The following is a 12,673-nucleotide window of genomic DNA, read 5'->3' on the forward strand; positions in this document are numbered from 1 at the left end:
TCAACGGATGAGTGCCGAATTTCTGAGGCATGAAGGGTGCGGGAAAAGAATGCCACGGGTCTGCCTGCCTGATTTAGAGTGGCGGCAAGGGCGACATCTGAAGCGTCGCATTTCATGATAAGATGTCAGGGCCACTGGTTGGTAGTCGTTGAGGCAGGCTACCATGTTCTGCTTTAGTACTGATATTATGAAATGAAATGAAAATCGCTTATTGTCACAAGCAGGCTTCAAATGAAGTTACTGTGAAAAGCCCCTAGTCGCCACATTCCGGCACCTGTTCGGGGAGGCTGGTACGGGAATTGAACCGTGCTGCTGGCCTGCCTTGATCTGCTTTAAAAGCCAGCTATTTAGCCCTGTGCTAAAACAGCCCCTATTATGGTGGTCTTCTTGAAGCAGGTAGGGACCTCGGAGAGGAGAAGTGAGATGTTGAAGATATCTGCGAATACACTCGCCAGCTGGTCAGTGCAGGCTCTGAATGGTCGCCCAGGGACTAAGTTGGGGTCCGTTGCTTTCTGTGGGTTTACTTTCAAGAAGGCAGCTCTTACCTCCGAGGCTGTAATAGTGGATATGGGTGTATCCAAGGCTGTTGTGGTGGGTGGCACTGATGTATTGGCTGACATTGTTCAAAGCAGACATAGAACATGTTCAGTTGATCGGAGAGGGATGCTCCAGCCCTGTGTTGGGTGGACTGAAGGCTTGGTCCATACAGTGCGGATCCTCTGCCGAAAGAGATGACTAGAGGAGGCGAAGGAGCGGCGGAGACTGGGGAAGAGGGGGTGGAGACTGAGAGGAAGGGGGCGGAGACTGAGGGAGGGGGCGGAGACCGGGGTGGCGGTGGGGGAAGGGCAAAAACAAAATCAGTGTCGGGACGTGACATGCAAATGAATCATTGTGACGTGAGTAAGCCTGGTGATTCGATTGGCTGTGAGGCGTCGTGTGTGAGGTCACAGAGGGGCAGTGCTGGCGATGTTTACAGCTCTCGGTGCGGGGCGGAGCGGGGGTTTGTGTTGCTGGAGATTGGCCGCGGGTCGTGTCGTGTCCTATTTGATGTCTCTTCATCTCCTCACAGCCTTCGTCGACCTGGTTAAAAAAACAATGTTTTTCCTTTAGCCAAACCCTACCACGACAAAACAAAAAGGAAAAATAACAAAAGAAACACCGAAGAGACTCCCCCGCATGCCTTTGTGATCAGGAAAAAAAAGCCCCCCCAGAAAAGTCGAATTCGTCGTCTTGATCGGAACAAAAGGGGGAAAAAAAAGACCGTCGGGTTTTGTTTTGGGCCCAGTATCTGGTGAACTGTAATCAAAATCGAGTTTTAGACCCCTCCCTCCCCCCTCCTCGCTTTGTACGAAATAATATTTTTTGAAAGAAAAGTTTCCGACGTCGAGTTTTCTGTTTAGAAACCCCCTGGCTCCCCGATTTGAGAGAGAAAGGGAATATCGTTTTATGTTGGGTCAGCCGATGAGTCCTGGAGTAGAGTTGATCAAAATGAAAACTGAAATCACAACTGCCGTGGGCTTTATCACCAGATTGTTGAGGACGACAGGGCTTATTTCTGACGAGCAGCTCCAACATTTCAGCGAGTCGTTGGAGAAATCTTTAGCAGGTGAGAGAGGGGTGGGGAGAGCAGGTTTGGTCTTCAAACATGAAGCATTTAAATCCTTATTGGGGGGCGAACAGTTCAGCCGTCAGGAAATAATTCACCCAGGCCAAAACAAAAGTGCAGGGAATCGAAATTCGTCTGTTTGAAATGTGTGAGGATTTTATTTTCTATATGTATTTGCCCCCCCCCCCCCAAAAAAAAATATATATAAAAGTGCAGTTGGGTGGATTCATATTTCACAAAACAGCACCGCTGTGAAAGCAAAGCAGAGCGAATTTTGCAGGCCGTTTGAATCTAACGTTTGTTGTCTTTGTTTGACAGAACACTACAGACACCATTGGTTCCCCCACATGCCTTGCAAAGGGTCAGGATACCGATGCATCAGAATCAATCACAAAATGGATCCTCTGATAGCAAGGGCGTCCAACATCATCGGACTCAGCAGCCAACAACTTTTTCAACTTTTGCCAAGTGAATTGACTCTGTGGGTCGACCCGTTCGAGGTGTCCTACCGAATAGGTGAAGATGGGTCAATTTGCGTTCTTTACGAAAATGTACCGAGCAGCGGCATCTCTCCCTTGGATAGTATGATAAGTTGCAAGGATGAATTTAGAATTGGCAGATCCAGTCCCTCTAAGAGTTACATGATGACTGTTTCAAGTTAATAATTCATTTACACATACAACTGTTATTGTACAATATGCAGGCCCCTTTGATAATGTAGTGAAATGTTAATCCCTAGTTAACTTTTAGTAGTGCGACTGCCAAAACCTTTGTTTGATGTGGCCAGTGGCTATATGCAAAACTGTTTTTGCACCACATTAAATTCCTGGATTGTATATTGTAAAAACATGTACAGTCAGTGGATAATTGTGTTTTACAGATTTATATTTTAAAATAAGCCATGGCTGTTTGTAATAAAACATCAAAAATGAATCCATATGATGTGTTCAGGATGTCTTTTAATGACTATGAACTGATTTTGTAAAACATCCACACAGTCTTTGAATTGGTACTTAAAAACATTTCATTTTTTTACTGGTCATCATAAATGTGATCTCTGAATTTAGAGAAAATATATGTTGACCACTTAACAATTGTATGGTACAGTTTACTGAGTTTTGACGTTCCTTTTGTTTCTCATTTAAATATGTTACAGGAACAGTACTGTACACTTTTTCCTAAATAATAAAGTACTTTGTTCCACCTAATGTCCCATTTTTAAAAAGTGTTTCTTTTTAAACATAAGGTAGTGAAATCACAAAAATATCAATTCCTACAATCTCAGATTATCTGGAAGTAGATACAGTGTCAAACTACATGGTAGTTTTCCTGTTTGACAATCACATGTATCATGAAATGGATGAACAACAACAGGATCAAGAAGAAAAAAAGCAGTGGACCTGCAGTGGATGCATTCAAGAAAGTAAGTATCAAGGAAGAAAATTATTTCATTTTATTTGGAAGTACAAAGAATAGGGGGAAAGATGCAGTTTGTGTTTCTCATGAAATCTTTGCAGAGATTTGTTTCACTGACAAGATAGTTCTAATTTTATTTGTTAATTAACCAGTATTTATACATGCCTTTACCTAAGTCATGAGTTACATGCTAAATATTACTTGGTTCATTTTCCTATTTATCCCAATGTACAGCTGATTAGGCTATTTTCCATGGATGCCATTTTGAAAATAGAGACATTCTAAAGAAGGTACATAAACATAGGTAGTACAAACCATTTTAGCTTGTTATATATGCAACAATAATACAACTCTATGATGTGGACTAATTATCCATGTATTATTTGAGTTGGATTATTTCTGAACTTGACATTTTTAGTTTTCTCTTGTAAAGTTACATAATTACCGATAAGGAAGGTTATTCGACCCACCTCCGTTCAGCATCCTGAGAACAGGATGAGTGTATCCTTCCCCTTGAACTTTTCCCACCACTGAATTAAATCATAGCTAATGCGCTTTGTTTTCATAACTCTTATCATTCTGCCTATTAATCTGTTTTGAATTGAATATCTAGAGACACCCTATCTACTCATTTCAGCATCCAAATTGTTCTTAAATTATTCAACAGGTTTTGCATTTTAACAGATTTCGGACCCCATATGCTAAACATTGTGAGGAACTGCCAGAAAAGATTACCCAAATCTGCTTTTACCAACCTGATTGTTGCTCTACGTTGATTGGTCATACTGAGTGTCCTGTCTGTGAAGACGCCAAATTCTCTTTACACTTCATCTGTTGCTATTTCAACACTGTTGGGTGTTTATTGCATATTTTTCCTTTCCATCTGCAGTCCCTCAAACGTATTTGCATTAAATTTCACCAACTTTTATGCCCACTTCATATTCGGCTCACTAGTTGCTAAGATAGCTCCCCTGAAGGTTCTGCCTTTCCCAAGTGTGGTAGCCTTGGCAAATTTTGCCAATCTGCATTGAATTTCTGAATCAAAGGTGTGGATATGAATTTGATATAGCCGTGTGATTAAAACTGATCATTTGGGAACATGCTCAATGCTTCTTTCCACCGACATAGCTACTCTGATAAATAGCCATTTCTTTTTAAACCCTTCATATATATTTGTATGCATTCCCAATTTTTAGCTTGAGTAATATCTTTCATGTGGAATTGTTGGAAGTCAGTGAATCAAGTTGAAGTACATTTTGGTACGTGAACATGCTTATGGTGTAAGCCTGGATGATGATACAAAACATCTCACCCAACCCAAAGGTGTCTACATCCAATGCACCTCCAGTACGGGCATATTGGATATGAGAAGGAAGCCTAGCTGTTTTTGTTTTCTCTTTCACAGGGGATACTAATGTGCATTTGATTTGATAGAAGTCAAATTGTTGGATTTTATCGAATCAGTCAGTCCTAGTGACAGTCTTGTGATTACCTCTGGCTAAGTTCTCTGCCAAAGAGAACTGTGTGGGCAGTGACTCAAGTCAGCAGTTCTTAAAAAGCTACAGATGATGTTACAAGTGATGCAACTACATGAAGGTAAGTGTCTCCATATGGGGATAAATCACATGGGGAAACATTTTGGTGAAAGGATGAAGTTATTAAGCACTATGCTAATAAGATGTGCCTTTTTGAAAGTCTATATTGGTCCAAAATTTGATCCTAGATATTGATTATCATACTTTAAACTTGCCTGGAGGCTTACTACTCAAGCACAGAGTAGATACTATTGGACGTATGTGGACTGCACTGAAGTACACGGGCTGATACATATTACAGGATGACTTTGGGACTGAGCAAGAGAGCATAACACACATTCTAATGTGCAATCCTATAAGTCCAAAGGTGGAGGAATGCCCTTTAGCTGAAGGGGAGAAGACATCCATTTCACCCTTCTGTCCTCTCCTGCAGCAGCAGCTTCTGCTCTTCTTTGGTCCATATCTTCCCATTCCTCCTGTAGGCCAATGGACCCCCCCCCCCCCCCCCCCAAAAAAAAATCAGGGCGCTAGTGAAGAACTGTGCACCCTTTTTCTTGGTGACAACTAAATCATGTCCAATGAAGCAGAGTGTCATAGCACATGGTCCTTTTAGGTAAGAAGAGAATTTACAAAATGAATGTTGCTAATAGTGTTATTGAAGTCCTGACAAAGTGTCCCAAAAGGTTAGCCTATGAGTTTCAGAAGTCCTCATCAAACGTCCAATGCAGTGTAAACAATCATATATTGAAGTAGTGCTCAAAATCATCTGTAACAAATTGTTTACTCCCAATCATGGTTAATGTTAGGAGAGGGCATTATTTTAAAAAATTCTTTCATGGGATGTGGATGTTGGTACGGCCAGCATTTATTGTCCATACCTAATTTCACCAAGGGCTATCTACCAAAATGAGTGTTAGAAGGCAAGTGGCAATCAAACCCTTTATCCTCTGGGCTGCTGTTCCTAGTGCAAACTTCAACTCCTTTACCTTACATTCTACTTCCCAGATAAGTCTACCTACAGTTTCCTTCTTTGCCTTTCTTGGCATGCTCGGAAGAGTTCCATCAAGGCACTCATCAGACCTGTCTCATTGCTCCATCTTACTCTTGCTAAACTTTCTTCTTAGCGCATCCATTGATGGAAATCTCACTAATCTCCTTCCCATCCAATTTAGCCTTCCCACTGTGGATTTTGCTAGAGAATTTGATCTTGTTAGAATTTACCTGAGTGCTACATATTAAAATTTGAATTTGTTCTAACCTCAGCTATTAGCTAAAACAATGGATGTAGAAACTATAGTGGACATATTGCTACATCCACATTAGGTGCAGCTATTGGGTATTGGCCAGAACCATGGGAGCACCGAAAGAGTTTCACGTAACAATTTGAGATCGAGTCATATTGTTCCTTTTGTAATATTAACCAAATAGTTAAGCCATCAAGGCAAGCATTATGTTAAGTCTGGCGGTTGGGCAAGAAGGAACTAGTTTCAGTATCCATTTTTTATATTGTGATATAACTCACAAAGAAAGGGTAGATGAATACCAAGGAACAACTGTTCCAAGGTGAAGTTATTTTATGTCTACAGTATCCTGGGTAAACAGCCTTGTTGTGAGCTTTACAAAGGCTGCATACAAACAAATGAGCACAGGAACAGGAGTTGGCCATTTGGCTCCTCCAGCTTGCTCTGCCATTGGAAAAGATGGCTGATTTGATTGTGGGTCTCTTCCTTCTGCCTCCTGTATCCTATGATTCCCTTATCAATCAAGAATCTATTTAATTCTGCATTAAAAATATTCACTGACCCTACCTCTACTACTCTATGTAGAAAGAGAATTCCACAGACTGCTGACCCTTGGAGAAAAATTATCGTCTCTGTCTTAATTTTAAACTGTCTCCCCTGTTCTAGTCTCTCACAAGGGGAAACATCCTCTCAGCAATCACTCTATCAAATCCCTTCAGCATCTTGCCTGTTGCAAAAAGATCATCTCTGATTCTTCTAAACTCAAATGGATACAAGCCCAACCTGTCCTCATAAGGTAACACCTTCATTTCAGGAATGTGAGCATTCTGTGAACTGCTTTGAATGTAATTATATCCTTTCTTAAGTAAGGAGACCAAACTTTCACAGTGTTTCAGATGTGGCTTCACCAATGCCTTGTACAAATGTAACAAAACTTAACAAAACTTTCCTTTGTATATTTTCCATTCCCCTTGCAATAAAGGTCAATAAACATTCCATTTGTTTTCCAATCACTTGCTGGACCTGCATGCTAACGTTTTGTGATTCTTGTACAATGACACCTCGGTTTCTCTACCTGATTATTTCATCAAATTTCAATCAAACCTTAAAGCCTGAATACTTTGCCTGAACGCTAGAGGCATCAGCAGCTAAAAATCAAACGCTCAGGAGCTGGGCTTCAGCACTGGGGATATCCTTGCAACCGAAGGGTGGATTTGTACCAAAGTTTGACTCCTGTTTTTCAGCTGACCGCACGCTCACATCCATCTCTGAACAGGGTCGGGAGTATTTGATCTTGGATTACTGTGCCCGAGGGCGGGGAAGTGAGGGGGCAACATAGAGTCGGGTGCAGGCAGGCCTGCTGTGAATATTAACATGACAGAAGCTTTACATGTATCAGGTGTAACATTATTTAGTGGTACACAATTGATATTTCCATTACCCCTCGCTACAGATTGTGACCTCTCCCGTGCCACTTCCACTTTACTTCCACTCCTATGTCTTATGGTCTTATTGGCTTGGACAGGATGGACGTAGGGAAGTTGTTTCCATTAGCAGGGGAGACTAGGACGCGGGGGCACAGCCTTAGAATAAAAGGGAGTCACTTTAGAACAGAGATGAGGAGAAATTTCTTCAGCCAGAGAGTGGTAGGTCTGTGGAATTCATTGCCACAGAGGGCGGTGGAGGCCGGGACATTGAGTGTCTTTAAGACAGAAATTGATAAATTCTTGATTTCTCGAGGAATTAAGGGCTATGGGGAGAGAGCGGGTAAATGGAGTTGAAATCAACCATGATTGAATGGTGGAGTGGACTCGATGGGCCGAATGGCCTTACTTCCACTCCTATGTCTTATGGTCTTATGGTGCCCACTCAGTGATCCTCAATCTTAATCTTATATGAACTACTGCTTCCCCAGGATGCGCATCAGAGGTGGATGCAGATTGCTGCTATCTGCACTTTGTGACTTTTGATGCCTCTGGAGGTCCTGGAACCGACTGGCCCCGGCCGACTTACTGGTGTCACTGACATTGCCTTGCCACCCTGTTCTGCCTGTTGTCCTTCACCTGTCAGGACGGAGGGAATCGGAGGAACTGGAGACTGCTGTTGTCTCCCTGGTGGCATGCACTGGGTTGGCGTCCAGCCTCCTGGTGCTCGTAGGGCCCTGGGCATCTCCATGGGAGAGAGGGGTAGCTGGAGTGAGCTCCAGGGGCCTCTGCATAATCCAGCTCTGTTGGTCCTGGCACCTTCCCTTGTCTGCACCATGGTGTTGATGCCTTGGGCGATGTTCCTTTGTGACTCAGCCAAGCTCTGGAGTGCCTCAAAAATGTACATCTTGGGGCGGCATGCAGCGCAGTGGTTAGCACTGGGACTGCGCTGAGGACCCGGGTTCGAATCCCGGCCCTGGGTCACTGTCCGTGTGGAGTTTGCACATTCTCCCCATGTCTGCATGGGTTTCACCCCCACAACCCAAAGATGTGCAAGGTAGGTGGATTGGCCATGCTAAATTACCCCTTAATTGGGGAAAAAATTAAAAATAATTAGGTACTCTAAATTAAAAAAAAAAGAAATGTCCATCTGTGCTGGGGGCACATCCCTCAGCAACTGGGACATGATCTGGCGTGCCTTGACAATATTTACTCGCATCTGAGACATGTCCTTTATCGACATCCGAAGCCATCAGCAATGGTCGTCACAGACTGATCCATGCCTTGGGCACCACCACTCAAGACGTGGACGTTGTGCTGCAGGCCTTCCACTGCGGTCACCACCCTAGCAATGTCTCAGTGCCACGCATTTTTGGCATCATCTGTACCTGTAGCCTTTAGAACTCCTCCAATTAGTTATGTACCCACCGGAGTGTCGCTGACACCTTCTCCTGAATCTCATAGCTGCGTCCTAGCATCTGCGTCAGCTCTAGGATAACCTTCTTCAGAGGCTCGGCATCTGACTGGGACTCAGCCGAGTGCTGTAGATCTGCTGACTTCCTTGGATGTTCCTGCCTCCACCTGATGTGCATCAGCAACTATGTGGCGCTCACCAGATTGTGTTCCAGAAGACTCCACTCATGTTGCCCACCGAGGTATGGTGGAAGGTGGGTGAGAACTGTGACACGTTGACGGTGGTCTCCTCGGAGCCGTACTCCAAGGTGGTCTCTTGGGTGGTGGTGGGGGAGAAACGACTCCAGATGGCCTGGCTCCATCAGATGGAGATCCTGCGAGAAAATGGACATGGTCAGTGAGAGGGAAGGATCATTTTGTCTGACATGAACAACTCACTTCAACAGGTCATCTGGGTGAATGGTCATTGGAGCCTCACTTCTGTGGCACAGGCAAACCTCGCTGTCGGTGACTGCTCTCTCTCAGTTAATCCCGTGATCCCCAGGGCCCGTTTCTCAAAAGGGGTGAGGCCCACCAATCCTCCGTTAGGTCAAGTGCAAGTTCCGCTTTCCTATCATTTCTTGTCTTGTGAAGAGGGGAGTGACTAGAGAATAGCATGATATCAAACAATCTTGAAATAAAACCTTCGCAAACTTGAGGCAGAGACAGAGTCCCTTCCAATAATGTGTTTGGAGGGAGCTGAGGAAAGGATGGGCAACAAAAGTGAACAAAACTATGGGCCTGAGTAGAACGGGAAAGGTTAGATTGGGGCAGGTTAAAGTTGGCTGCAAGCCCGTACCAGCCTCCCCCAACAGGTGCCGGAATGTGGCGACTAGGGACTTTTCACAGTAACTTCATTTGAAGCCTACTTGTGACAATAAGCGATTTTCATTTTTTTTTTCATTTCAAGCTGGCAAAGGACCCATCCAGAAACATATCAGTAAAATGCTCAAGTCCTCTCTCCCTCCAAAAGGCAAACGCCGGGTCAAGCTTAGAAGGCAAGAATATGTTGTTACAAATAAGATCCACAAGCAAAGGACCTGTGAGTTTAAAATGTTGCCAAAATTGTTTCCATATTTTTTAAGTGGAAATACACTTGTGGGGGCTTGATATGTATTTAGAAGGACATAGGGATAGCGAGGCAGAAATTACAGCAGGTAGAAAGGTTGAGGAGCAGGAATGCGCTTCCATAAGACACTAGTTTTCCCTGGATTGTGGCACCATTTTAAAATCTTATGAATATCGGTAGCCCAATAACTGTACAATAGGTTAGGTAATGCAAGCCCACCATCCGGTCTCCCTCTCTAAAATATCGCTCTATGGGCTCCAGAGCCCTACCTGCTCAGATAAATGTTGATATTAACTTATTTGCCATAACAAGAAAAGATTATGGTAAGATGATAGGGAGACATTGACAAAGAAACAAGCACCTGGTAGAATTGTTTTTTCAAAATTATTTTTATTAGGTGAGATCTTGGCCGCCACGCTGTGGAAGACACTCAAGGCAGTGATTAGTGGGAAGTTCATATCGATCTGGGCGCATAGGGAGAAGGAGGAGCGAGCAGAGTTGGCAAGGCTGGTAGATGAGATATTGTGGGTGGACAGGAGGTCTTCGGTGGCCCCAGAGGCAGGATTGTTGAAGCAGAGGCAGAAGCTCCAGATGGAGTTCGGGCTGGTGTCCTCGGCGAAGGCAGTAGGGCAGTTGTGGAGAGGCAGTGTGTGAGTGCGGGGAGATGCTGGCCCACCAATTCAGGAAGCAGGAGGCGGTGAGGGAGTTTGGAAGGGTGAAGGACGGTACGGATGGAGTGGTAATGGACCCGGTGGGGGTAAACGGGTATTTGAGGAGTTTAATAGGAGGCTTTATAAATCAGTGCTCCTGAACGGAGGGGGAGGGAATGCAGTGACTCGTGGACGGGTTGAAGTTCCCAAAAGGTGAAGGTAATGGAGGGCATGGGGCGATGAAGGCAGAAAAGGCCTTGGTCCCCGATGGTTTTCCAGTAAAATTTTTCAAAAGCTTTTGGGTGACCTGGCCACCTGCTGCCAAGGGTATTCAATGAGGCGAGGGAGAAGGGGAAACCCCCCCGCCCCAACACACACATTATCACAGGCCTCAATATCTATAATTTTGAAGAGGAATAAGGACCCGGAGTAGTGTGGGTCCTACCTCCTGATTTCACTGCTGAATGTGGCTCTAAGTTGTTGGCTAAGATCCTGGCCTCGCTGATTGAGGACTGTGTGCCGGGGGTGATAAGAGAAGACCAGACGGGGTTTGTTCAGGGGAAGCATCTGTCGGCTAATGTTAGGCGTCTGTTGAATGTTATTATGATGGAATTTGGCCGGTTGTTGGGGTATGTTAAACATGGGGAAGATGAGGCCTTTTCAATCCAGGCAATGGGGCAGGAGAGGAGGTTGGGCGAGCTGCCATTTAAGGTAGTGGGGGCGAGCTTCAGGTATCTGGGCATTCGCGTGGCGTGGGGATGGGAGCAATTGCATAAATTGAATTTGACCTGGTTGGTGGAACAAATGAAGGGGGAATTTGAAGAGGTGGGATGTGCTCCAGTTGTCATTGGTGCGGAGTTGCAGTCCGTGAAGATGATGGTATTCTCGAGGTTTATATTTGTGTTTCAGAATCAATTTAATCAACAGATCAATTTGTTGATCTTGGGGTTTGTGTGGGCGGGGAAAGCCCCTCAGGTGAAGAAGGTACTGGGGGCAGGGGCATGGAGGGGGAGCGGGCTGGCCTTGCCAAATTTAATGAACTATTACTGGGCAGCAAATATAGCCATGGTAAGGAAGTGGGTAGTGGGGAAGGGATCGATATGGAAGTGGATGGAGGGGGCCTCGTGTAAGGGCACTAGCTTGGGGGCACTGTTGACAACGCCTCTGCCGTTCTCGCGGGCCAGGTACTCTACAAGTCCGGTAGTGGTGGCAGCCCTGAGGGTGTGGGGACAGTGGCGGCAGCACCTGAGGCTGGAGGGGACCTCGGTTTGGGCTCTGATTTGTGGTTTGTTCTGGGGGGCGAGGCTGGATGCGTGGTTCTTGGGGTGAAGACGGGTGGGGATTGAATGGTTTGAGGACCTGTTTGTGGGGGGCGACTTTCCGATCTTGGAGGGGTTGGTAGAGGAGTATGAGCTGCCACTGGGAATGGGTTCAGGTAGTTTAGGGTTGGGGACTATGTGAGGAAACAGGTGCCGTCCTTTCCTGACCTGCCGCCCCGGGGTCGCAGGACAAAGTGGTGTTGAAAGTAGGGGTTGGTGAAGGAGGGGTGTCGGAGATTTATAAAGTTAATGGACTGGGAGGGCACCTTGAAAATAAAAGTTAAGTGGAAGTGGGAAGATTTGCTGGGGAGGGTACTGGAGGCTGGGCTAAGGGAGGAGGCCCTGAGAAGGGAGAATGCATCCTCTTTGTGTGCTAGGCTTAGCCTCATCCAATTTAAAGCAGTTCACAGGGCGCATACAACGGTGGCCAGAATGAGCAGGTTTTTTGAGGGGGTGGAAGTAGGTGTGGGTGATGCCCAGGGGATCCCGCGAACCATGTCCACATGTTCTGGGCCTGTCCGAAGCTGGAAGGATTCTGGCGGAGATTCATTGACGTGATGTCTAAGGTGCTGAGAGTGAAGATGATCCCGAGTCCAGAAGTGGCAATTTTTGGAGTGTCGGAAGACCTGGGAGTCCAGGGGGTGAGAGAAGGCAATGTTTTGGCCTTTGCCTCTTGGTAGCCCTGAGACAGATCTTGTTGGAATGGAGGGACCCAGGGCCCCCGAACCTGGGGGTGTGGGTGAGCGACCTCGCAGAGTTCCTAAGAATGGAAAAAATCAAGTTTGCCTTGAGAGAGTGTGTGGAGGGATTTGCCTGGGAGGATGGGGAGCGGGTAGTGTTGGTTATTTCTTTGTTATAAGATTTCCTGTTTGTTCTCTTTTTGGTTTTGGTTGTGTTTGATGTATATATATGCCTTAATAAAAACATATTTAATAAAAATATATTTTTATTGAACATTTTC

General features: G+C 45.2%; 1 protein-coding gene across 1 annotated transcript; it reads left to right on the top strand.

Moving 5' to 3' along the window:
- Positions 1-972: 972 nt before the first annotated feature.
- si:dkey-42i9.4 (uncharacterized protein LOC492503 homolog) lies at positions 973-2,814 on the top strand. The gene is made up of 2 exons (XM_038812588.1): positions 973-1,606; positions 1,925-2,814. The coding sequence occupies exons 1-2, from the start codon at positions 1,447-1,449 to the stop codon at positions 2,266-2,268; spliced, it is 504 nt and encodes a 167-aa protein (XP_038668516.1). The 5' UTR covers positions 973-1,446; the 3' UTR covers positions 2,269-2,814.
- The last annotated feature ends 9,859 nt before the right edge of the window (positions 2,815-12,673 follow it).

The sequence above is a fragment of the Scyliorhinus canicula genome, chromosome 11, assembly GCF_902713615.1.
Source record: "Scyliorhinus canicula chromosome 11, sScyCan1.1, whole genome shotgun sequence".
Lineage (NCBI taxonomy): Eukaryota > Metazoa > Chordata > Chondrichthyes > Carcharhiniformes > Scyliorhinidae > Scyliorhinus > Scyliorhinus canicula.

What these genes read in the sequence shown, in the direction of transcription:
- si:dkey-42i9.4 (XM_038812588.1), top strand. Translation starts at nt 1,447, where the DNA reads ATGTTGGGTCAGCCGATGAGTCCTGGAGTAGAGTTGATCAAAATGAAA. An exon ending in GTTGGAGAAATCTTTAGCAG is followed by an intron (nt 1,607 to 1,924) that starts GTGAGAGAGGGG and finishes TTTGTTTGACAG; the next exon opens with AACACTACAGACACCATTGG.